The 26,796-nt window shown below is 44.2% G+C and overlaps 1 protein-coding gene, 1 long non-coding RNA gene and 1 pseudogene across 2 annotated transcripts in view; 2 read left to right on the plus strand and 1 right to left on the minus strand.

The window, feature by feature from the left end:
- On the plus strand, window positions 1–11,733 carry LOC104662010. The gene is made up of 3 exons (XR_004055624.1): window positions 1–160; window positions 2,998–3,169; window positions 11,176–11,733. It is a non-coding gene; the product is annotated as an uncharacterized LOC104662010 (long non-coding RNA).
- Window positions 8,046–26,796, minus strand: part of SRD5A3 (steroid 5 alpha-reductase 3) — a 24,312-nt gene continuing 5,561 nt past the window's right edge. Inside the window, exons 2-5 of the mRNA XM_010362891.2 lie at window positions 19,143–19,285; window positions 14,052–14,249; window positions 10,622–10,756; window positions 8,046–8,521 (exon numbers count right to left, since the gene is read on the minus strand). Coding sequence (XP_010361193.1) covers window positions 8,262–8,521; window positions 10,622–10,756; window positions 14,052–14,249; window positions 19,143–19,285 — 736 coding nt within the window. The 3' untranslated portion in view covers window positions 8,046–8,261. The remainder of the gene's footprint in view (window positions 8,522–10,621; window positions 10,757–14,051; window positions 14,250–19,142; window positions 19,286–26,796) is intronic.
- LOC115895454 lies at window positions 25,967–26,783 on the plus strand (annotated as a pseudogene).

A 26,796-nucleotide genomic window follows, 5' to 3' on the forward strand; every position in this document is an offset into this window, starting at 1 on the left:
GAAGAAGCTGAGTGAGAAGGCCATGCGGCTGTCTTGGAGAAGTGCATTCCAGGCAGAGGAAAAGCCAGTGCACAGACACTGAAGCATGGCATGACTGATGTGTATAAGGAGTATCATATACATGATCATCTACAGTCCACTGAGGAGAACAACAGATGAGGTAACGTGTATGACTGGAGGCCAGAGCATATTGGGCCTAGTGGGTTATTAGAACTTTAGCCTTACTCCGAGAGAAATTGGCAGCTGCGTTGCAGGGTTTGGAGACAGTAGTGGCATGATCTCATTTATGTTTGTGAAAGATCACTCTAGCTTGTGTTGAGAATTGTCTGTAAGGTATAAGGGGGAAAGCAGGGAGCTCACTTAGTCGGTTGCAATAATCTAGGCAAGAAATGAATGAAAATCACGAAGGTAGTTAGTAGAAAGATGATAACAGAGGTAGATTCTGGACATGCTCTAAACGTTGACCCACTGATTTCTGGATTGTGAAAGAAAGAAGAGTCAAGGAAGACTCCATGGCTTTTGGTTCAAGTAAGTGAAAAAACAGGAAGAATGTAGGTGGCTCAGGTGTGGGAAGAGGAAAACCAGAAATTCACCTTTAATCATGTCGAACTTAATTAAGAACAGCTAGTGCTGTTCAAGTCAAGTAGAGCTGTTAAGTAGGCAACTGGATATATGAGTCTAGAGGTCAGGGTGATGTCTGGGCTGAATATATAAATTTAGGAGTTGTCAGCATATAAATAGTATTTGAAATTATGAGACTGAATGAGTTCACCAAGTATTGATAAAGAAAGGGACCCAGGACTGAGAACTGGGGCAATTCAACATTCAGACATCAGGAAACAGAACAGATCAGCAGAGGAACCTGGGAAGGAACAGCCAGGGAGGTAGGAGGAAAATCCAGTGTAATGTCTCAGAACCAATTAAAGAACGCATCTTAAATGAGGTAACCAACTGCTACTATGCTGGGATGAACACTGAGAAACAACTCTTGGGTTTAGCAGTTTAATAAAGTTCTGAGAGCAAAAAAAAATAAAAATAAAAAAAGTGACTATAGGGGGTTTAGCAGTGGGAGGGAAAGGACTGATGTTAGTAAGAATAGACTAATCTTTCCAGGAGCTTTGCTGCCAAGGAACTAGTGAGATCAGGTGGTATCTGGTGAGGGAAATGGAGTTAGGTTTTAAAAATATATTTGGGGCCAGACTCGGTGGCTCATGCCTGTAATCCCAGCACTTTGGGAGGCCAAGGCAGGTGGATTACTTGAGGCCAGGAGTTTGAGACCAGCCTGCTCAACACGGTGAAACCCCGTCTCTACTAAAAATATGAAAATTAGCTGGGCGTGGTGGCACACTTCTATAATCTCAGTTAGTCGGGAGGCTGAGGCAGGAGAATCACTTGAACCTGGGAGTGGAGCTTGCAGTGAGCCGGGATCACACTACTGCACTCCAGCCTGGGTGACATAATAAGACTCTGTCTCAAAAAAATAAACAAGTAAAATAAATATCAAGATATTTGGGCCTGGCGCGGTGGCTCACACCTGTAATCCCAGCACTTTGGGAGGCCGAGGTGGGTGGATCACCTGAGGTCGGGAGTTCGAGATCAGCCTAACATGGAGAAACCCCGTCTCTACTAAAAATACAAAATTAGCCAGGCGTGATGGCGCATGCCTGCAATTCCAGCTACTCAGGAGGCTGAGGCAGGAGAATCACTTGAACCTGGGAGGCAGAGGTTGCAGTGAGTCAAGATCACACCATTGCGCTCCATCCTGGGCAACAAGAGCAAAACTGTCTCAAAAAAAAAAAAAAAAATTGGGCCCGGCACAGTGGCTCATGACTGTAATCCCAGCACTTTGGGAGGCCAAGGTGGCCCAATCGCTTGAGCCCAGGAATTCAAGACCAGCATGGGCAACACGGTGAAACCCCGTCTCTACGAAAAATACAAAAATTAGCCCGGTGTGATAGTGTGCACCTGTAATTCCAGCCACTCAGGAAGGTGAGGCAGGAAGATCACCCCAACCCAGAGAGGTCAAGTCTGCAGTGAGTTGTGATCATGCCACTGCACTCCAGCCTCGGTGACAGAAGGGGACCCTGTCTCAAAAAGAGATTTATCTTCTGATAGGAAAGTGGGAATGTTGAGAAGAGGGCAAAAAATTGACATAATAGAGGGAAGAATGGTCAATGTCCTTAGGTAGGTGAAAGAGAATCCAATCTAGCGCCCAAGAGGCTGAGTTTTGGGTAGAAATTCAAAGTTTGGGCCGGGCGAGGTGGCTCAAGCCTGTAATCCCAGCACTTTGGGAGGCCGAGACAGGCGGATCACGAGGTCAGGAGATCGAGACCATCCTGGCTAACACGGTGAAACCCCGTCTCTACTAAAAAATACAAAAAACTAGCCGGGCGAGGTGGCGGGCGCCTGTAGTCCCAGCTACTCGGGAGGCTGAGGCAGGAGAATGGCGTGAACCCGGGAGGCGGAGCTTGCAGTGAGCTGAGATCCAGCCACTGCACTCCAGCCTGGGTGGCAGAGCGAGACTCCATCTCAAAAAAAAAAAAAAAAAAAAAAACACAAAGTTTGTTTACAGTTTCAGGAAAAAAAATGTAAATGGATGAAATGAACAAGAAATATTACTGATGTCTTATCTAGTAGTCTCTTCAAGTTATTATCTGTATCTTTCATTGTCTTTGAGATATTTTACAACTCTGTAAGTGGCAGATAACTGATAGAAATGCAAATAATTCTTTTCCATAGACATATAGTGAATTTTGCCCAGTGGAGGCACAGTTGATTCCCCTCCCCCATTATAGAGGCCAGTTGTGCATCTTAAGCAAATTCATTTTGACATGCCTCGTATCTATATATGTATCTGTTTTTAGGATTATTTTTTAAACTAGTTCCAACATCTTAGTGGTTCCTTTATTAGTGAGTTAAGTAAAATCTTTGGCACATGTTCAGTTTATATTTATATGAGAATTTATATGAGAATTTTTTTTTTTCTTTCTTTTAAAGAGGCCAGGTGCAGTGCATGTAATCTCAGCACTTTGGGAGACTGAGATGGGGAGATCGCTTGAGGCCAGGAGTGCAAGACCAGCCTGGGCAACATAGCAAGACATTGACTCTACCAAAAAAAAAAAAAAAAAAAAAGGATTCTTCAACTTCAACAATAATAACACGAGGAAAGGTAATGCACAAAGACACAGATGCTTAGGTGGGTGGAAGTAGTGGTGCCAACCAGGGCAAGTTCTTTCCAATAGCTTCACTTTTCTGAGAAAAGATGTAAAATAGGAGAGTGGCAAATGGACTAGAGAATTTTAATGACTGCAGCATTAAAAGCCACTTGAGGTCAAGCAAAGTGGCTCATGCCTGTAATCCCAGCACTATGGGAGGCCAACGCGGGTGGATCACCTAAGGTCAGGAGTTTGAGACCAGCCTGGCCAACATGGTGAAACCCCGTCGCTACTAAAAATACAAAAATTAGCCAGGCATTGTGACGCTCGCCTGTAATCCCAGCTACTTGGGAGGCTGAGGTAGGAGAATTGCTTGAACCCGGGAGGCAGATGCTGCAGTGAGCGGAGATCATACCACTTCACTCCAGCCTGGGTGACAGAGGGAGACTGTCTCAAAAAAAAAAAAAAAAAAAAAAAAGCCACTTGCGGTTAGTGGTCATGAATTTAAAGTGAGCTATTAATGTATTGAATTTCTCCAGGCACAGTTCAACTGCATGGGTGCACACACAAAGGAGGGAAGGTTGAATTAACCAGGATTTTGGCTTTGGTAAGTGGGTAGGCAAAAGCAATATAGGGAGGCAAGAGAGTTGGGGATATATATATAAAGGACTGATTATAATGATTTACTAGGAATTTAATCCAGGTAAGGAGGTAAGAGAAGATTCATGAGAAATGAATGACAGTGAAAATGTGATGAGATCAAAAGACTGGAGATCCCAGTAGAGTTGATGGATTGTTGGAGTTGCAGTACTAAAACAATGAGCTGGAATGGCAGGTGTTAATAGTTAGAAAGGAAGAAAACAACACTATTTCTGTTTGGGGTCGGCATTCTAGCATCTGATACAGACATTCTATTGTTTGAGGATCACTTACCTGCTAACCACCACACTCCCCTTTTTGTGTGTAGGAGGACAGATGTTTTGCATGGAGTGCTTACTTATTCCTTCTAGTCTCTCTCAAATTGATGATTCCATGCAATCAAGTTTTTTTGTTTTGTTTTGTTTTTTCAAGAGTGAACAAAATCTGCAGACAGGCAGGCAGCATGATGAGCAGGGTCTCTGTGGAAGGTTGTGCAGTTTGTACACTGCACAAGGGACACCGGGCTGAGATCCATCCCAAACTCTGCTCACTGACTGTGGCCCCATCACCAGTTGACATTTTTGGCCCACAAAGGCTCATGCCCTGCCACCATGGGGCTGTTCCTTGGGTCATGCCTTTTCTGCTTCCCAGAAAGGTGCTGTGTAGGCCAGCGAGCTCTGATAAAGACTGCATGTGCACCATGAGGTTTAAGCCAGAGGGCTGGGCTTGAGGGAGATGTGCCCTTTTGTTGAAAAAATCCCTTGTGGACTTGTATCCTCAAAATCCTCAAATTGCTTCAAGCATTCAGTCTTTTTGAACGAAGAGACCCGATATTATACTTCCTCAATTATATGTATAAAGTAGCTCTTGACATATAGTTTCATTTGGGTAATTAGGTTTTACTTCTCCCAAAACCAATACTTGGCTTTCTAGATCACTGCTATTTGAAAAAAACGATGAGGTATCATATGCATTATTTATGGATCACTGGTCTTTCCACTGTTTCTTGTCTATTTATCAGGAAAATCTTAAGATTAGACTAATATATTTATGAAAAACCAGTTGAATGTTTTGTTTTGTTTTGTTTTGTTTTTTTCTCCTGATAAGTAATGTGAAAGAGTGGGCAGAAGTTGCTTAAATAGTTTACAGGGGTAAAGAAATTCGACTTGCTCATTTACTGTTTTACAGTCTTCTTTAATATATCAGCTCATTTTGAGAGATCTCACTTATCAATGGTTCTTGAGTTTTCAGGCACCTTATGCAAATGTTGCAGTCTCCTTAAACCAGGTATCTATTAAGCTACATACAAAAATATCTGCAAAGGTTTTGTGTGTGTGTGTGTGTGTGTGTGTGTGTGTGTGTGTGTAGGAATTCTAGCAGTAACCACTCATTGAAGTAAAAATCTAATACAGGGCACGGCTTTGTAGAGACAAAATAATCCATGTCAGAGTAAGCAAATGTTAGTGTGTAGGATGAGCTTCACAAAAACAAAGGCCATTTTCAGCACACTTTTAGGCAGTAATCAAGGGAAGGCTGCTAATGAGGTAGTTCAATGTCATTTCCCCTGACTTAATGGCAGTAGAAAATGAAAGATTAAGGCTATTTAAGCCAACAGGAAAATCATGAATCTCTACCTTTAAGCTACTTCTGGGTCCTTGTGAAGAATCTGCAAAATCCCTGATGCTCTCCCGCTAGGCACATGGAATATTTTCACCAACACAAAAAACAGTGCTGATTCTGACACCGCAAGCACTGCTCAATTCTCATTTATTTCCTACTGGTGACGCTTTCACCAAAGGCCATGCTACGTTGTTCTGAACCCCTTTCAGGCCATCACTATTTCCTCTTTTATCTTTGCCTAGAAATGTGATGTTTGGGCAAAGAAGGAAAAGGGAAAGTACGAAACAGGGATGAGTGGGAGAGAGACAGCAAGAAACAGGGGTGAGAAACTGTACACTGCAGCTTTCTCACAACCCCTGACAGGGTGCGTCATCAGATGCTCATTATTTTACTTAAGAGTACAATGAGATTCCAGAACATCAGCCAAATCTCTAGTCTAACCTGGGCATAAAATTGCATGCTGAAATAAAATACATTTTTCTCCAAATAATTTATTAAAAATGACACTTGATATTCATGTGGAAATTAAGACCAAATTGCAATATGCTTTCCATTTCCAATGTACAAAGAGTTTTGTTCCTGACAATGATAAATTCTAAATAATAAGTAAAATAAATATGGCATTTATTTAGGTAGTGTGAGCCACAGGTTAATCTCCAGTGATGTTTGGTTGATGGGAGAGAAAATGCTCCATCAGAATTGTTGTAAGAACTTTCAAATGTGCTTGACATGCATTCAGGAGTGGTGACTTACGCCTGTAATCCCAGCACTTTGGGAGGCCGAGGCAAGTGGATCACCTGAGATCAGGATTTCGAGACCAGCCTGGCCAACATGGTGAAACCCCATCTCTACTGGAAATACAAAAATTAGCCAGGTGTGGTGGTGGGCACCTGTAATCCCAGCTACTTGGGAGGCTGAGGCAGGAGAATCGCTGGAACCCAGAAGGCGGAGGTTGCAGTGAGCCAGGATCCCACCACTGCACTCCAGTCTGGGTGACAGAATGAGACTCTGTCTCAAAAAAAAAAAAAAGGAATCTTAGTTTAACGGTTTCGGGTTATAGCCCCAGGGATGGGGGTGGGGATGATTGACTATGCATTTGATATGTATCTTATTAATCATAAGGTTCTTTCCCCCATAGCAAAGTACATATAAATGTAAAGCTTTAGTGCTTAGCTGACTGTAATAGGACATCTTCATAAAAGGAATACACTTAACACCTCAGCCAATAAGCCAGAGAATCTTATGCTGCACAAATGTGCAGTTTTAATGTGTTGCTCAGGCTATAGTATTATTTTTTAAGTTTTTGGTTTTGTTTTATACCATGCATTTATTTCCCTCTGAATTAATCACAGGTACTTTCTTTAACATAAGCTATTTTAAGTATAAACTTTATTCCTGAATATTTTCAGATGCATTCTGCTAGTTCAAATAAACTCACAGACATTAATCCAATTTGAATAACTACATATGAATGAGGCACAGTATTATTCAATCCAGAGTGTGTCACTTCCATTCATGAAGGCTTGCTATGCATAAATATAAAAATATTTTATCTTCTGATGCTTTCACTTTTGAAGTACTCCCTTCAAGGGACTTCAAAAAAATTAAAGAGCTTTCAAAGTGTTCTGTGAGGCTATGATTTGAGGGGGAGATGAATGGAAATGGCTAATGATAGTTACTTAACTGGAGATATTTGTGGTAACATGCGAAAGTATAAATGAACTCCAACAAACTCATTTTTCCCTGAAACTTTTGGTGGAAAATTATATATTATTTTGAGACAGGGTCTTGCTCTGTTGCCCAGGCCAGGCTGGGGTGCAGTGGCGTGACCTCGGCTCACTGTACCCTTGACCTCCTGGGCTCAAGCGATTTTCCCACTTCAGCCCACTCCCAAGTGTCTGGGACTACAGACATGTACCACCACTCTTGGCTAATTTTTGTATTTTTTTGTGGAGATAGGGTTTCACCATGTTGCCCAGGCTGGTCTTGAACTCTTGGACCCAAGCAATCTGCCCACCTTGGCCTCCCAAAGTGCTGGGATTACAGATGTGAGCCACTGCACCCAGCCTATTATTTTGAAAGGTTATTCTGCCTTTACTGAAATGCAACAAACAGTTATTGAGCACCTACTATATTATTATATAGTCCATTCCTACTAGGCTACCGCAGCCATTGATGATCTTATCTCTTCCTTTGTGTGTGTGTGTGTGTGTCTGTGAAGCTATTTGTATATTTTCGGTTAGTTTGCTTGCGAAGCAGCTTGGAGAAGTTTCATCTACTTTTTTTTTTTTTTTTGAGACGGAGTCTCGCTCTGTCGCCCAGGCTGCAGTGCAGTGGCACCATCTCGGCTCACTGTAAGCTCTGCCTCCCGGGTTCACGCCATTCTCCTGCCTCAGCCTCCCGAGTAATTGGGACTACAGGCACCCACCACCGTGCCCGGCTAATTTTTTGTGTTTTTAGTAGAGACAGGGTTTCACCATGGTCTCGATCTCTTGACCACGTGATCCGCCCACCTCAGCCTCCCAAAGTGCTGGGATTACAGGCGTGAGCCGCCGTGCCCAGCCTGTTTCATTTACTTTTTATCAGTTCATTGGTTTTATAAAGCATCTCAGAAAGTGGACCCAGAAATCACAGATCTGCCATTAGTATTTATTTTTTAAAGATACTTTGGAGATTCATTTTCTTGAGTGGCACTGCCATGCTTATTCAGTGAAAACCTGTGGGGTATAGAAATGGAATGGAGAGTTTTAAACAGCTCTGCCAAAACTGTACTTTGGGCTCCAGACTTCACTGTCCTTAGGCATTGAAACCATCACCTGGTTTGCATTCTTCATGACTGAGGTTAACTTAAAACAAAAATGGTAGGAAAGCTTTTCTATGCTTCGGGTAAGAGACAAATTTGCTTTTGTAGAACTGGTGGCTGAGAAAGGCAGACAGGGCCTGACTAAAGAAGACATTTGTCACCACTAGCCACCAGGTGAAGTTGTGGAACCCAAAGGTGACAGCCATGGAAACGTAGATCATCAGTTCTGCTAAGTAGTTAGGGGAAGAAACATATTCAAACCAGTCTCCAAATGGGATCCTGTGGTTACAGTGAATGACCACTCCTGAAAGGGTAAAAGAAGATCTCATAAGCATTTAAAGGTTTGAAAAGAAAGTTTCACCACTTCACTCCCAAATCATTTACAGAAACTTTTTTTATTTTTTTGAGACACAGTCTTGCTCTGTTGTCCAGGCTGGAGTGCAGTGGTGCAGTCATGGCTCACTGTAGTCTCATCCTTCCAGGGCCAGGCAATCCTCCCGTCTCAAACTCCCCAGTGGCTAGAACCACAGGTACGCACCACCATGCCTGGCTCATTTTTTGAATTTTTTGTAAAGACAGGGTCTGCCTATGTTGCCCAGGTTGGTCTCAAACCGCTGGACTCAAGTGATCCTCCCATCTCAGCCTCCCAAAGTGCTGGGATTATCAGTGTGAGCCAACCTGCCCAGCCCAGAAACTCTTATTTAGAAGAGTATCATAGATGTGTGTAAACCACCATCCTGTCACACTTCTGTCAGTCTATTACATATTGAAAAGTCGTATGCTTAGGTTAAATTGTCAACTGTCAATAAGCACAAGAGAAAAGCCAGTTACTCCAGCAATCCTCCAAGCTACTACTTAAGAGCTCAGACTACTCCAGAGTCAGACTGCACAAGTTTAAATCCTGGCTCTCCCACTTACTAGCTGTGTAACTTTAGATAAATTGCTTAACCTCTTTGTGCCTTAGTTTCCTCATCTGTAAAATGAAGACTAGTCTGTCATCTCATGTCAGCATTGTGAAGCTGTATGTAAAGCACTCAGAACAGGGCCTGGGACAAAATAAGTACTTGATAAATATTAAAACTATTCAATTTTTTGGCCGGACGCGGTGGCTCATGCTTGTAATCCTAGCACTTTGGGAGACTGAGGTGGGCGGATCACCTGAGGTCAGGAGTTCGAAACCAGCCTGGCCAACATGATGAAACCCCGTCTCTACTAAAAATATAAAAATTAGCCAGGTGTGGTGGCACATGCCTGTAATCCCAGTTACTTGGGAGGCTGAGGCATGAGAATCGCTTGAACCTAGGAGGCGGAGGTTGCAGTGAGCTGAGGTGGCGCCACTGCACTCCAGCCTGGGTGACAGAGTGAGAGTCTGTCTCCAAATAAATAAATAAAATAAAATAAAATAAATAACAGGCCAGGCACAGTGGCTCACACCTATAATTGGGGCACTTTGGGAGGCCGAGGTGGGTGGATCACCTGAGGTCAGGATTTCGAGACCACCCTGGCTAACATGGTGAAACCCTGTCTCTACTAAAAAAATACAAAAATTAGCTGGGTGTGGTGGTGCACGCCTGTAGTTCCACCTACTTGAGAGGCTGAGGCAGGAGAATCGCTTGAACCCGGGAGGCAGAGGTTGCAGTGAGCCGAGATTGTGCCATTGCACTCCAGCCTGGGTGACAGAGCGAGACTCCATCTCAAAAATAAAATAAATAAATAAATAAAACTATTCAGTTTTTTTTTTTTTTTGAGACAGAGTCTAGCTCTGTCACCCCAGCTGGAGTGCAGTGGCATGATCTCGGCTCACTGCAACTTCTGCCTCCCAGGTTCAAGTGATTCTAGTGCCTCAGCCTCCCAAGTAGCTGGGACTACAGGTGCCCACACCACTACACCCAGCTAATTTTTGTATTTTTAGTAGAGACGGGGTTTCACCATGTTGGCCAGGCTGATCTTGAACTCCTGACCTCAAGTGATCCGCCTACCTTGGCTTCCCAAAGTGCTGGGATTACAGGCATGAGCCACTGTGCCTGGCCTATTCAATTTCTAATTATTTCAAAAAACCTAATGGAAACTGTACCTGTAATAAGTCAACACAAACTAACTTAAAGGTCAAGTTTTTATGCTGTGGCTGGTACTAACTCCATGGTAACACTCAGTTCTCACATGCTGATGAGACACAAAATGTAGAATCACAGAATGTCAGAACTACTTGGGTCCAGAGAGGTCTTTCAATGTAAGGCTCTCATTTTCACAGATAGGAAGATCGAGGTCCAGAGAAGTGTCTTGCCAAAAATAAATATTTGATATAGTCAACTAACTAGGGCAGGAAGGAAACATATACAGGCCCATGGAGAACTAACTTCTGAGGGTTAAAATCCATATGCAGAGGCTTTAAAAGAGGTCTCACCTGCTTTATTTTTCCTGAGATTGCTGAGAATAACATGGCACTTATACTGATGGGCAGATGACCAGATGAACATCATCATCCCGAGAATATGGAACCACCGTGCTTGCATCAGTACATTTTTCCCTGTTACGTAGGCTATAGGAATAAGAATTGTTAGCCAACACTAAACGATTTCACAGGCTCAGGGAATTAAACAAATCATTTAGTCAGCAGAAACACAATTATCCACTTATTCTGTTCCTCAATATCCTAATGTAATTTCCCAAGCACAAAGAGGGGAACCTGTTCCTCAATATCCCGATGTAATTTCCTGATGTAATTTCCCAGTACAGAGGGCAGAGCTCTGTCTCTCTGGACAAAGGAGATATGTTCATCAGTTACGGGCAGCTTCAGTCCCCGTGGCAGAGAATTCCATACAGACACATTCTCTTGCTTCTTCTCTAAATGGTTCAAGCACAAAGTTCAGCTCCCCTACTGTGATCTACTTTCGCATGGTAAGACTCTTTTGTGTTTACCTTGCTAAGTCCAGTTTTAAGTCTTCTTATGTTTTACAGTGAAGAAAAACACTTTCTAAGGAAATCTCTCTCTGAGCTACCATCCTGCTAGGGAGAGCCTGAAAGCGGAATGCTGACTTGACTAGCTCTGGCCAATGAAGGAAATCACCAGTGGAAAGGCTACCAGGGGTCTTTCTCAAAAGAGGGGGACAGTAAACTGCAAGATGAACAACTCGATGCCATCCAGGTCTGGATAAGAGAGAACACAGTCGAGAGACTGAGTTTCAGGAGTGGAAACACTCAAAGCATCTTCTTCCACTTTCTTCTCTGGCTGCTAGGAAGATGGGAAAAACAGACCACCTGGTGACCTGTGGAGCAAACCACTGGCTTCAGAAAACAGAGACATCCCTCTGAGCAGCAGGAAGCAGTCAGCTTAGTCTGAGGCTTGACTGAAGAAACAAATGTGTCCACTGATAATGGGCAAGAGCCTGAGGCTCTGGAGCCAAGGGGGAACCCTAAAAAGCTGATTCAAGTAAGAGAACCAAGGATCATGCAATTCCACATGGCCACCTCAAAGCAAGAATCAGTTAATGACAGTTAAGGACTCATAAAAATCCACCGGTCTGCCTGTGTCAATTTATTTTTTAAAAGCTTGTTTTATATAATCAATCTACTATAGTCTTTTAGTGTTTACAAGTTTAGGCATTTAACTACTAGGTTATATTTTTTAAAAAATTCAAAACAGACTGGGTACAGTGGCTCACACCTGTAATCCTGGCACTTTGGGGGACCAAGGCAGGAGGATCACTTGAGGGGTTTGAGACCAGCCTGCCAATATAGGGAGAACCTGTGTCTACAAAAATGAAATAAGCAAAATATTAAAAATACAGTTTTAAATCTGATAGGCTTCAAGAGCAAGTCAACAGGATGAAAAGTTAGAGTGTCTAGAAGTTCAAATCACTAATAAGTCCTTTACTCTAAATGCTGAGAATTTACCTATGGGAAAAAGGATTTGTTAAGGGTAATGCCAGAATTATAATGCAGGAAAAGGGAGGCAGATGGAAGGGTCACATTTCCTCAGTTCTACTGAGTATTTATTTGTTTATTCATTAGTTACTTAAGGAGTGCCTACTAAGCCTGGCCCTGCTGCAGGTACAAAGGATAAAGCAGGAAATAAGTCAGGCAAGATCCCAGTCCTTATAGTTACATCCTAGTTTGCAGAGTCTTCTTTTCACTTTAAGAAGAACCCTGTGAAATCAGTATGTGTCAGTAATTACTAATGAAGCCTCTGAGGCTCAGAGAAGCTCAATGAGCCAGACGCAGGCCCATGAGACTCTGGAGCCCATGTTATTTCTATCACACCCTTTGGTTGGCAAATGTCCCAGTGTGTTTTCTCTCAATGAATTACTGAAACCAACTTTCCCCATATTGTCCCAAATGATCCCACATGACCCTCGAAGGACAAGAGTGAAACAGAAAACAGCTTCAGAAAGGAGTGCTTGGAAAGTTATTTTTATGGGCTCCTCTTCCTTGACTGTCTATGCAGGAGGGAAGGCAGAAGTTGAGATGCAGCCAGTAGAGGAAACTCTGGGAGAGGCAGGTAATGCCAACAGACATGAACACACTGAAAGCTAGCAGCCACCAAGTGCTCTGCAAAGTTCCTTTAGGGGGAGAACCAGCACTGCCCACCAGGAATGACAGCCCCTTCCATTGTACTGGCTGGCAGAATGCCACCACAGACATGCCAGGGAGGAATAAGTTCAGAGGAATCAGACAGAGAGATATGATAGCTAAGTGGCTGGAGCCAATGAATAATTCATGAATTGAGAAAGATCGTCAATAAATCCTCCTTTAAAATCACTCCTCTAGTCAGAGGCCTTAGGTTGAGCTACAGCAAAAGAGAGAAGACTTTCATGGGGCACTCATACCAAAATCTAACCTGAGGAGGAAGCTCACTCACAGATTGTTGGAAATCGCTAGAGTTGACGAGGATGGACAGGGCAGCTAGAAACATGGAGCCCTGGGTTTAAAGACAATGGTCATTACAGACCTACAGGGTCTAGACTGACAGATACTAAGGCTGCAAGGTCAGGTTAACCTCAGCACTATAAACTCATTTCCATCACCCCAAGTGACTTGATTTCTTTATAATCATGCATTGTTTTTACAAAAATGGTAGTCATATGTGTTAGATAATGTCCCCTCCTCTCCCCATAAAACAAAAAATCCCTTTCATTTCCTTCTCCTAAACAAGGTCATAGTTTGGCTTCCCTCTTCCTGGCTAGTGAGAGCTTAGAGACTAAAACACAATTTTCACTACCACAGTACTCTTTGTCCTCTCCCCTCAGGCAGCATCACTTGAAGAAAAGCTCTGTTGTGATGGGAACAATCACAAGAACTAAGTGGCAACAAAATGGCTCCCCACCCCCTCTGCAAATCCCAACTCCATGCAAGCACCACTCCCTTCCCTCATTTTCTTTTCTTTTTTGAGATGGAGTCTCGCTCTGTTGCCCAGGCTGAAGTGCAGTGGTGCGATCTCGGCTCACTGCAACCTCCACCTCCCGGTTTCAAGCAATTCTCCTGCCTCAGCCTCCCCAGTAGCTGGGACTACAGGCGTGTGCCACCACGCCTGGCTAATTTTTTTTTATTTTTAGTAGAGACAGAGTTTCACCATGTTGGCCAGGCTGGTCTCAAACTCCTGGCTTCAAGTGATCCACCTGCCTCGGCCTCCCAAAGTGGTGGGATTACAGGTGTGAGCCACCATGCCCGGCCTTTTAAAATCGATTTGAGGCTCATCTCCTTAAAACTCTGCAAAATGCACTGGGCCTGTCTCTTTGTTTTGCATGTCTTATAATGCTTAGCAGAGCACAAACCCTGAGAGTACCTCATATACCCTGGGGTGGGAGGGAGCTCCTGGCAGGGCTGGACCCACTCACCATTCCTGCCATCCATTGGCACTTGGCTTAGCACAGTTAGGCCAACAAGGACATAGTAGACAAGTCCAAAACAGTACTGTACGACGTGAATCATGACATTGGAGAAGACACTGATGTAGAGGCACTCGAAGAGTCTTCGTAAGCTGTGCAGCCACAGAAATACTAGCACTAAGAATGCAGACAGCGCCAGCTCCCCTCCTACAATTCAGAAGGCGACAGGGTCAGCATTTCTCTTCTGGGATTAATCCAAAGTTTTGTTTTTCCCTACTGTTAAGTAGAGTATGAAATTCCGTCTAACATCTTCCTTTTTGGTAGTAAGGAAGAAATGGGACAAATGAAGTCAAGGAATTTGACTTCACTCAAATTACATAGTTATACAGTAATCTAGTGACAGGGCTGGCCCAAACACCCATCCCTCTACTGCTTCATTGTTTGACAGCCTTCCAGGCTTCATGGGACATCATGGTCAGGAGGTCTGTGAAGAGGTCTGTGGGTCTCTGGTCCCTGGCACTAACAGCCAGATGCAAACTGTCTGGAAGAGTTCCCAGTGGCCTCTGAGTGGCCCCAGCCATGGGATTCCCAGCATCTCAGGCACCACAGAGGCAGAGAGGGGGACAGGAACAGAAACAGAGTTATGCATTTCTTTCCACATAAAAAAAAAAGAAATTATACTTTTAGAGGGATGGTGAGCCCAAGATCTACTTCCCCACCTGTCTTTCACGACCTGCCCACCAAAAATTCTGAAGAAAAGCTGGCTTTAAAAAACACACACTTAGTTTTTCTCTTTTTATTTTTTGTTTTTTGGTTAATTTTATGTGTCAACTTCTTTATTTTATTTTTGAGACAGGGTTTTGCTCTGTCACCCAGGCTGGAGTGCAGTGGCATAGTCAGGCCTCACTGCAGCTTTGAACTCCTGAGCTCAAGTGATCCTGTCTCAGCCTCCTGAGTAACTAGGACTACAGTCATGTGCCACCACGCCTGACTAATTTAAAAACAATTTTTTTTTGTAGAGACAGGGTCTCCCTATGTTGCCCAGGCTGGTCTCGAACTCCCGGCCTCAAGCCATCCTCCAGCCTCAGCCTCCCAAAGTGCTGGGATTTTAGGTGTGAGATACCACACCCAGTCACTTTAAAAAAAAAAAAAAAGAGTCACAGCTGGGCCCAGTGGCTCATGCCTGTAATCTTAGCACTTTGGGAGGCCGAGGCGGGCAGATTGCCTGAGCTCAGGAGTGAAACCTCATCTCTACTAAAAATACAAAAAATTAGCCAGGCGTGGCGGCAAGCTACTCGGGAGGCTGAGGTAGGAGAATTGCTTGAACCCAGGAGGGGGCAGTTGCAGTGAGCCAAGATCGGGTCACTGCACTCCAGCCTAGGAGACAGAGTGAGACTGTATCTCCATTTAAAAAAAAAAAAGTCTCATATACACACACACACACACACACACGCACGCACGCATGCACACCATAAAGATGCAACTTAATTAACTTTTACAAATTAAGCCAACCAATCCCACCCATATAACAGCACTCAGATCCAGAAACAGAACACTTTAGGGAGCTGAGGTTGGAGGAGATTGCTTGAGACCAGGAGTTTGAGACCAGCCTGGGCAACAGAGCAGGTCCCCCATCTCTAAAAACATTTAAAAAAATTAGCTGGGCACGGTGGCATGCACCTGTAGTCCCAACTACTCAAGAGGCACGCTTGAGCCCAGGAGTTAAAGGCTGGGGTGAGCTATGATCATGCCATGGCACTCCAGCCTGGACAACAGAGCAAGACCCTCTCTCTTAAAAAAAAAAAAAAAAAGAAAAAAATGAAACAAAAGAAACAGGCTGGGTGCAGTGGCTCATGCCTGTAATCCCAGCACTTTGGGAGGCCAAGGTGGGTGGATCACGAGGTCAGGAGTTCGAGACCAGCCTGGCCAACATAGTGAAACCCCGTCTCTACTGAAAATACAAAAATTAGCCAGGCATGGTGGCACATGCCTGTAGTCCCAGCTACTCGGGAAGCTGAGGCAGGACAATCACTTGAATCTGGGAGAGGGAGGTTACAGTGAGTTGAGATCAGGCCACTGCACTCCGCCTGGGCAACAGAGCGAGACTCCATCCTTAAAAAAAAAAAAAAAAAAAAAAACAAGGGCGCGGTGGCTCAAGCCTGTAATCCCAGCACTCTGGGAGGCCGAGACGGGCGGATCACAAGGTCAGGAGATCGAGACCATCCTGGCTAACACGGTGAAACCCCGTCTCTACTAAAAAATACAAAAAACTAGCTGGGCGAGGTGGCAGGCGTCTGTAGTCCCAGCTACTAGAGAGGCTGAGGCAGGAGAATGGCGTAAATGCAGGAGGCGGAGCTTGCAGCAAGCTGAGATCCGACCACTGCACTCCAGCCTGGGCGACAGAGCTAGCGAGACTCCGTCTCAAAAAAAACAAAACAAAACAAAACAGAACACGACCAGCACCCCCTAGTGTTCCCTTCCAGGCACTACCCCTCCCCCAAACTTACCATGGGGGAATAACCCCTATCCTGACCTCTATCAGCACAGATTAGCTTTGAGTGTTTTTGTATTTTAAATGAACTAAAACTTAGTTTTAACTCCTTAGGAACAAGTTAAAGCAAACAAATAGAATTCCTCATATCCTCACAACCAACCCTCCAAATACGAAACCACCCCAGTCAGTCCCACAGTAAACAAACGAAGAGATGAAGTTTTAATGAGTGGAGTGAGATCCGCTGATGTACCCTGCCCTCCCAAAGAGGATGTACACGGGTTTGCTCTTTTTTTTGAGATGGAGTCTTGCTCTGTCACCCAGGCTGGAGTGGAGTGGCATGATCTCAGCTCACTGCAACCTTTACCTCCTGGGTTCAAGCCATTCTCCTGCCTCAGCCTCCTGAGTAACTGGGATTACAGGCACGTGCCACCATGCCCAGCTAATCTTTTGCATTTTTAGTAGAGACAGGGTTTCACCATGTTGGCCAGGCTGGTCTCGAACTCCTGACCTCAAGTGATACACCTGCTTCAGCCTCCCAAAGTGCTGGGATTACAGGCAAGAGTCACTGTCCACTGTGCCCAGCAGGGTTTGTTCTTTTTTTTTTTTTTTTTTGAGATGAAGTCTCACTCTGTCCTCTTAGTCTAGAGTGCAAAGGCGCAATCTTGGCTCGCTGCAACCTCCGTCTCTTGGGTTCAAGCGATTCTCTCACCTCAGGCTACCGAGTAGCTGGGGTTACAGGCATGCGCCAGTACACCCAACTAAGTTTTGTATTTTTAGTAGAAACGGGATTTCACCATGTTGGCTAGGGTGGTCTTGAACTCTTGACCTCAAATGATCTGCCCACCTTGGCCTCCCAAAGTGCTGGGATAACAGACATAAGCCATCACACCCAGCTCGGGTTTGCTCTTCTAATTGTCATCTCTTGCAACCAGTTTCTCTGGTTATATAGAAAAGGACTGTTTCCAGGGTGCCAGTGGTTTGGCCACTGGAACAAAGGACAGAGATAAAACCAGAACAATTTGTTTCTAATTCTGCCCCTCACACTCTGCCTGACCTTAATTGAGGACTTTTCACAGTTTTCACCTGCAATTCTTTATTTTTATTATTATTATTTTTGAGACGGAGCCTCACTCTGTCGCCCAGGCTGGAGTACAGTGGGGCGATCTCGGCTCACTGCAAGCTCCACCTCCCGGGTTCACGCCATTCTCCTGGCTCAGCCTCCCGAGTAGCTGGGACTACAGGCGCCCACCACCACGCCTGGCTAATTTTTGTATTTCTAGTAGAGACGGGGTTTCACCCTGTCAGGTTGGTCTCGATCTCTTGACCTCGTGATCCGCCTGCCTCGGCCTCCCAAAGTGCTGGGATTACAGGCGTGAGCCACTGTGCCTGGCCCAGTTCATTATTTTAAAAACTGTGCTGGCTGGGCGCAGTGGCTCACACCTGTAATCCCAGCACTTTGGGAGGCCCAGGCGGGCGAATCACCTGAGGTTGGGAATTCGAGACCAGCCTGACCAACATGGAGAAACCCCATCTCTCTACCAAAAATACAAAATTAGCTGGGCATGCCTGTAATCCCAGCTACTCAGGAGGCTGAGGCAGGAGAATCGCTTGAACCTGGGAGGCAGAGGTTGCGGTGAGCCGAGATCGTGCCATTGCATTCCAGCCTGGGCAACGTGAGTGAAACTCCGTCTCAAAAAACAAAAAACTGTTTTACATATTCTTCATCCTGATGCTGAGGATGGCAAATTTAAAGGCTATTTTGTAATCGTCTGTTCAACAACTGTTTAGTCAATTTTATTATACTACCAAAGCCTTGCAGCATAACTTTTTTTTCCATGTTTTTCAAAAGGTAATTTTTATTTATTTTATTCATTCATTTATTTATTTATTTGAGATGAAGTCTCCCTCTGTTGCCCAGGCCTGGAGTGCAGTAGTTCAGTCTCAGCTCACGGCAACCTCCATCTCCCAGGTTCAAGCGATTCTCTTGCCTCAGCCTGCCGAGTAGCTGGGATTACAATAAGGGCCTGCCACCACACCCAGCTAATTTTTGTATTTTTAGTAGAGTCAGGGTTTTATACCATTGGCCAGGCTGGTCTTGAACTCCTGATCTCAAGTGATCCACCCGTCTTGGCCTCACAAAGTACTGGGATTACAGGTACGAATGAAAAAGTAATTTTTAAATCACATTTCTGGAGTTCTAAGTCATTATTTTGGTTGGAACAGTATAAATGATAACTGTTTCCAGACAAACCCGATGGATCCTAAAAGCTTTCCCCCTTTTGTGTAAAGACTTCTTTATACATTTATCAACAGTACTAAAAATACCAGAGGGAGGACAGCCAGTTCTGCACACAGCACAGCACTTGCTGGGAAGTCAGAAGTGCTAACTCTTGGCTCTGTCTCCTTCTCAGGGAAGGGCTTAGGGACATCCCTTTGGCCATCCAGCAATGAACCGTGCAAAGCTCTTTTTTGCCCTCATCCTCCACTTCCCAGGCCCTTCGGAGGAGACGCCTGAGAGAGGAGACAAAATGCCAAAAACCGCTCCCTTGCAGACAGGAACGACAGGAATAGGATGCAGTGTTGTCATAAGCCGGGGGAGTCCTTACCCTGGAACTGTGCCGCCCCGAGAATTCTGAGCAAACCATGAAGCCAGCTTGGAAAAGGTGCTCCCAGGAACAGAGATTGAGTAAGGCACCAAAGCAGGAAGCCATTCCACAGCACTGAGATGATATAAAAGTGGGAAAAATATCTGCAAAAGGAAAACAAGTGAGGCAATAATTAGGTTAAATCCACTTTAAGCTGTTACATGGGAAGATTATTTTTAGTTTCTCTGTCTTTCCCCACCCCTCCATTCCCAAAGTATACTTTTGCTTTTTAATAGAATCTGAATCCTGTAGGTGTTCAGATTTCTAAAATTTCCTTTCAAATAATGGGACCAGTTAACTTTCAGGAAAAAGAGGCCTCTCTGAGGTTAACAAGAACACAACCGACTGTGTTAAACTTAGAATAAAGTTTAGTTAGCAGTCTCTCAGATTGTTGGGTAACAGAATTGGGTTCAAGTTCCCAAAATGGAGGCTGCAGGTCCTTGCAAAGAGAACCTAGATTGTGCTAAAACAAGCTAAATCTGTGAAAGATTTTGATTTCTATATCCCAAACAATACTGCAGTAATAGCCATACAACTGCTACACACGATTTGCATAATCACAGATATTTGGGGCTAGAGGAAGTAAAAGATCTTTAGGCATGACTCAGTGTTTTTCCAAATTAGGTTGACCTAAATTACTTTTATTATAACATGACTAATACTACAATCATAAAACTAGGTATTAATTCCTTATGGTTATAATTCTCAGACAACTACAGGGCCTGTTTTGCAATCAACACATGTACAAACTAAATACAAACAGGACCACAAAACCAATGCAATTGAAATTAGCAATGTTAATTTAATGTGAGAGACGATGTTGATTTGCTGAAACAAAAAAATCACCTAATATGGCACAAGGGCCTAGGGCCTAGCAGGTTCTTCTTTTTTTTTTTTTCTTTTGAGACAGGTTCTTGCTGTGTCGTCCAGGCTGGAGTGCAGTGTCGTGATCACAGTTCACTGCAACATTGACCTCCCAGGCTCAAGTGATCCTCACACCTCAGCTTTCCAAGTAGCTGGGACCACAGGTGTGTAGTAGTCCACCATGCCTGGCTAACTTTTAAATTTTTTATAGAGATGCGATCTCCCTACGTTGCCCAGGCTGGTCTCAAACTCCTGGGCTCGAAATCCCTCCCACATTGGCTTCCCAAAGTGCTGGGATTACAGGTGTGAGCCACCATGTCCAGCCCCTCATAGGTTCTTTTGAGGTCTGTTTATGTATACTTTTCTATTTTTTTCTATTCATTCTGAAACCTTTCTGACTCTATAGAGTGCCTGGTTGTCATTTGGCTTTCCCTGGTCTTCAATGCATCGTGTATATATTAAATCCCTTCTTTTCAGTCTATGACAATAAAAGACAACCTGGTGCCAAAAGAGGATTAAACATAATCTCAGGGGCTCCTCCAGATGATCCAGAATATGCCTGTAAGAGAATGCACAGCCCCTGAGATCATGCCTACAAACTCAGTCTGATAAACTCTGATCCAACCTGATCATTTCATGGCAACCCACTCCACTCTGCCAATTACTGTTAGCAAATTCTATCACTGGCCAGGCATGGTGACTCATGCCTGTAATCCCAGGGCTTTGGGAGGCCAAGGTGAGAGGATCCCTTGAGGCCAGGAGTTTGAGGTTATAGTGAGCTGTGATCCTGCTTCTGCACTCCAGCCTGGGCAATAGAGCAAGACCCTGTGTCTTAAAAAATAAATAAATAAAATTCTATCACTGGATTTGCCATCTCTGGCCACACAGAACAAGAATTTTATTTCCACACAACAACTCTTAAACTATTTGAAGAGAGCCATCCTGTGATTCCCAGTTGGGATCTTCTCCAGGTTCAAGAGCCTACTTTTCACAGAAGTTCATGCATCAAGGTCAATCGCCACCTGTGGCTACTGATCTTCAGTTATACCACAGGGTCTTCCTTAAGATACGCTTCCCACAACTGACCCCAGGTATGGGCTGAACTTTGTGGAGCAGAGTGGAAGGTCAAGAACATGCTGTTCTGCAGGCTCCCAGGGAAAGGCAGGAGGGATAGCTTCTGAAGGACAATTTCTCGACCAGCCACTTTACCTACTTAATTTTTTCACAAATATTTACTGAGCACTTCAAATGTATTGGGCAATATTCTAGAAGCTGGAGACTCGGCAGGGAGTAAACAGACCAGGTCTCTGCCTTGATGGAGTTTACCTTACAGTGGAGAGTCAGACAGTCAACAACTAAACCTGCAGACATCTAGCATAATGCTGGGTCAGGGGACACAGGGTGCAGAGGGGAGGCTGTTCTCGATGGGTGGTCAAGGATGGCTTCTCTGGAAATGACATTTGGCTAGACGGAGTCATCCTTTTGGATTTATAGGGGAAGAACTTTCTAGGCAGAAGAAATAACAACTGCAAAGGCAATAAGGTGGGTGTATATTAGTGGTGTTCAAGGAACATTAAAAGACATTTGTGCAGCTGCTGTGGCATGGCCAACGGTGAGCGTAGAAGGTGAGGCAGGAGTGGGGAGAGGACATGAAGCCCTGTAAGGCCACTAGCTTTTATAATGGGGAGCCATTTGGGCAGAGGAGTGACTTGAAGTAGTAATTTATGTTTTAAAATTCCCTCTAGCCTACCCGGGAGGTGGAGGTTACAGTGAGCCAAGATCGCGCCATTGCACGCCAGCCTGGGCGACAGAGTGAGACTCCGTCTCAAGTAAATAAAATAAAATAAATAAATAAATAAATAAATAATAAAATCCCTCTAGCCTGAGCAACATAATGAGGCCCCATCTCTACTTTAAAAAAAAAAAAAAAGAAAAGAAATAAAAAAATTTGCCATGTGTGACGATGCATGCCTGTAGTTCCAGCTCCTCGGGAGGCCAAGCAGTAAGTGGTGGTCATGCCACAGCATTCCAGCCTGGGTGACAAAGCGAGATTCTGTCTCAAAACAAACAAACAAACAAACAAACAAAACCCTAAAAATCCCTCTGGCTGATGGATTCTGGAGATAGGTGGTGGTGATAGTTGGATAACAATATGAATGTATTTAAAGCTACCTAACTATATATTTAAGAAACATTTAAAAAGTAAAATTTAAGTTATGTATACTTTACCACAATAAAAACATTTTAAAAGGCAGCAAAAGACGCTGGGTGCGGTGGCTCAGGCCTGTAATCCCAGCACTTTAGGAGGCCGAGGTGGGCGGATTACCTGAGTTCAGGAGTTCCAAACCAGCCTGGCCAACATGGTGAAACCCTGTTTCTACTAAAAATACAAAAATTAGCCAGGCGTGCTGGCACATGCCTGTAATCCCAGCTACTTGGGAGGCTGAGATAGGAGAATCGTTTAAACCCAGGGGGCAGAGGTTATAGTGAGCCGAGATTGCACCACTGCACTCCAGCCCGGGAGACAGAGCAATACTTTGTCTCAAAAAAATAAAAAAGGAGGCAAAAGAAAGCATTGGTCATATATTTCATCATTCTTTTAAGCAAAAATATATCCCTCTGGTAACTACGTAGAGAAAGTCTAGTTGTGGGGGTAAGAGGTGCTAGGTAGAGCGTGGCAAAACAGTTAGGACTATTTAATTCATCTTCATAACAATCCTATGAAGCTTATATGGTTACCTTCGTGTGGCAGATGAGAAACCCAAGGCTCAGAGAGGTTAAGTTACTTATCCAATGTCACACAGTAAGCGGCAGCCCTGATGACTATGAAGTTAAAATCATACTATTGTGCTCTCATTCATGCAATCTAGTCATGCCTGAACTTGCTTTTCTATCCTTATGTTACACGTACCGATTTATATTAAGCCTAAAGTCAAGCATATCACTCAAGTGGGTTTTGTGTAAGTTGCTAGGCTACACCATGCTGTGCTCTACTTGTGTCATGGTGTCTTTCATTCACGGGCATATTGTGTTGCTTTTAATTCCCACATTTTGTTTTGCTTGCCTGATTTCCCTCCATACATTTTCTATTCTTTTCTCTTTTTTTAGACTGAGTCTCGCTCTGGCGCCCAGGCTGGAGTGCAGCGGCACGATCTCGGTTCATTGCAAACTCTGCCTCCCGGGTTCACGCCATTCTCCTGCCTCAGCCTCCTGAGTAGCTGGGACTACAAGCTTCTGCCACCACGCCCGGCTAATTTTTGGTATTTTTAGTAGAGACAGGGTTTCACCGTGTTAGCCAGGATGGTCTGGATCTCCTGATCTCGTGATCCGCCCACCTCGGCCTCCTGAAGTGCTGGGATTACAGGCATGAGCCACCGTACCCAGCCTATACATTTTCTATTCTTTAGAGCAAGTCATACATAGCTCTTGTTTGTTTTTAAAGACCCAGCTTGAACCTTCAAAAGCTGATGTAAAATCTCCACTGTCTTCTGTTTTGGACACTCTCCTTTTTTCCTCCTTTGGCACTTTGCTTACTTGTAGCACTGTTGTCCAAGTCCTTGTAAGTAGGGATAAGGTGATCCTTATAGGATAATACAAGGTGCTGAGCGAGCCCTCCCTCGCTTAACAAACATTTGAGTGCTTACTTTAAGTCACAACTGCTCCAGGTTCTGGGGATACAGCAGCAAACGCAATAGACAATTCTTGCCCTCGTGGAGCTTACACAAGCGTACGCACACACACACATGCACAAAGTAAATTTTATAGCATGTCAGGTGATACAACTGAGAAAACTAAAGCAGAAAAGGGGAAGAAGGAATGCTTGGATGGCAGAATTATATCAAACAAAACAGACAGGGAGGGGCCTCATTGAGAAGGTAATTTGAGTAGAATTACAGGAAGTGAGGGGATGAACCACGTGGCTATCTGGGGAAAGGCCTTTCCAGGTAGAGGGAAACAGGCAGTGCAAGTAGGAGAGAAAACTAACAGAAATGCCCTCAAACCTGGAATAGAGCCAGACAGGGCAAACTAGATACAAAGTCAGTAAGGTAGTGGGAATGAGACCATATGAGGTCTTGGGCTTTTACTATGAATTAGAAGCTACTCTACGGTTTGGGGACTACAAGACATAATCTATTTTTAATAGTAATACACATTTGCTGGCCGAGCGTGGTGCCTCACGCCTGTAATCCCAGCACTTTGAAAGGCTGAGGTGGGCGGATCATCTGAGGTCAGGAGTTCAAGACCAGCCTGGCCAACATGATAAAACCCCATCTCTACTAAAAATACAAAAATTAGCCAGGTGTGGTGGGGCACACCTGTAGTCCCAGCTTCTTGGGAGGCTGAGACAAGAGAATCACTTGAACCCAGGAGATGGGAGGCTGCAGTGAGCCCAGACTGCGCCACTGCACTCCAGCCTGGGCAAGAAAGTGAGACTCCATCTCAAAACAAACAAACAAACAAAAATGTACTTGCTGACTGCTGGAACAGACTCCAGGTCCCAGGCAGAGGCATTATGGGATTAAGGAGGGGAATTAATGTTTACTGAGTTCTGGTTAGATCCCTGGCCCTGTGCTGAATGCTTTAATATCACCACCAACGAGACCAACAGGTGCTATCGTGTCCAAAATTGGTTCCTTCCGGTGGGTTTTTGGTCTTGCTGACTTCAACAATGAAGCTGCAGACCCTGGCGGCGAGTGTTACAGTTCTTAAAGATGGTGTGTCTGGAGTTTGTTCCCTCAGATGTTCAGATGTGTCCAGAGTTTCTTCCTTCCAGTGGGTTCGTGGTCTCATTTGACATCAGGAGTGAAGCGGCAGACCTTCGTGGTGAGTGTTACAGCTCATAAAGGTAGTACAGACCCCAACAGTGAGCAGCAGCACGATTTATTGTGAAGAGCAAAAACACAAACCTTCCGCAGCATACAAATGCCCCCCTTGCTGCTGCCAGCTTGGGTGGCCAGCTTTTATTCCCTTAATTGGCCCCACCCACATTCTGCTGATTGGCCCATTATACAGAGTACTGATTGGTCCATCTTACAGAGTGCTGATTGGTCCATTTTACAGAATGCTGATTGGTCCGTTTTTACAGAGTGCTGATTGCTGCCTTTACAAACCTTTAGCTAGACACAGAGCGCTGATGGGTGCATTTTTACAGAGCGCTGATTGGTGCCTTTACAAACCTTTAGCTAGACAGAAAAGTTCTCCAAGTTCCCATGTGGCTCAGGAAGTCCAGCTGGCTTCACCTCTCACTATTATGCTAATACTCTAATGCACACCATCACCATCTCTTGCCTGGACCACCACAGTAGCCTCTTACCCAGTCTTTTCCACATGATGGCCAATCATCCTTTAAAACATAAATCACACAATGCAATGCCTCCCCCTCCCACACAAAGCCCTCAGTAGCTTCCACTCACTCAGAATAACATCCAAACTCCAGCATAGGTTGCAAGGCCCTGGCAAGCTGCTGTCTCCCCAACCCCATCCATCCTTCTATGTTGTCACTCATGCCCACTCCAGTCTTGCTCATGATCAAATAACCCTGCTGGATTTCCTCTAAAGCACTTATAGTCATCTGAAATTATCTGGCTGGTTTTACAATATTTATTGACATGTTACTGTCTGCCTTCCTAGAAGATAAGCTCTAAGGAGCCTAGAATGATTCCTGGCACACAGTAGGTATCCATAAACACTGGTTAAATAAATGAATGAGAGAAGGTAAGCACCTCTTCTGAAGTTACTCTCAGAGTAGGCATCCAGCTAATCAGCAAACTAATTAAACCTCAAACCACTTTTTGTCATTCATTCAAAACACATTGACCAAGGTCCTTATTACCAGTCAGGCGTTAAGCTAGGGATATGGTAGCAAAAAAGACAAATATAAACGCATGAAAAGTTTACAGTCTAGAGCAGGGGTTCTCACCATTTCTCCATCATGGACCCCTTTGACAGTTTGGGGAAGGCTACAGCCCTTCTCAAAATATTATACAAGCACAGGAGTGTGGCATGACCATGGGGAAGCAAAAGAAAACAAGGAAATATCCAACCATGAAGCGAATGCTTAGTCTCGGAGATCAGAGGCTTAAAGAAAAGGATAGATTAAAACCTAAAAAGAAAGAAAAGAAGGATCCCAGTGTGTTGAAGGAAAGAGAAATTCCCCAACACCCTACCTGCTTATTTTTCCAATATAATACACAGCTGGGCCCACCTTACCACATCCTCATTGATACCAACCTTTGTCAACTTTTCCACAAAAGCCGAACTGGACTTAGTGCAGTCCATGATGGACTGTCTGTATGCCAAGTGTATTCCTTGTATAACTGATTATATAATGCCTGAAATTGAGAAATTAGAGCAGAAGTATCAAGTGACACTAAGAATCACCAAGGATCCAAGATGTGAAGGATTACCATGTACACACAAAGGAACCTATGCAGATGACTGCTTAGTACAGAGAGTAACTCAGCATAAGTGTTATATTGTGGCCACAGTTGACCGGGACCTTTAAAGAAGAATCCCTAAGGTTCCTGGAGTTCGTATCATGTACATTTCTAACCATAGATACAACATTGAATGAATGCCAGATGATTATGGAGCCCCTCGATTCCAATTCTTGTAAGGCACAGTTCCTCTGCCTTTCTTCAACGAACTTTTTCTTATTGCCAGTTCATTACACATGCAAGAGCGTGAATTATTATTCTGTTGACCTATTTGCTCTATTATGAGCTGAGGATGGTTAAACATGCTCATTCCT

This window comes from Rhinopithecus roxellana, chromosome 2 (assembly GCF_007565055.1).
Source record: "Rhinopithecus roxellana isolate Shanxi Qingling chromosome 2, ASM756505v1, whole genome shotgun sequence".
NCBI lineage: Eukaryota > Metazoa > Chordata > Mammalia > Primates > Cercopithecidae > Rhinopithecus > Rhinopithecus roxellana.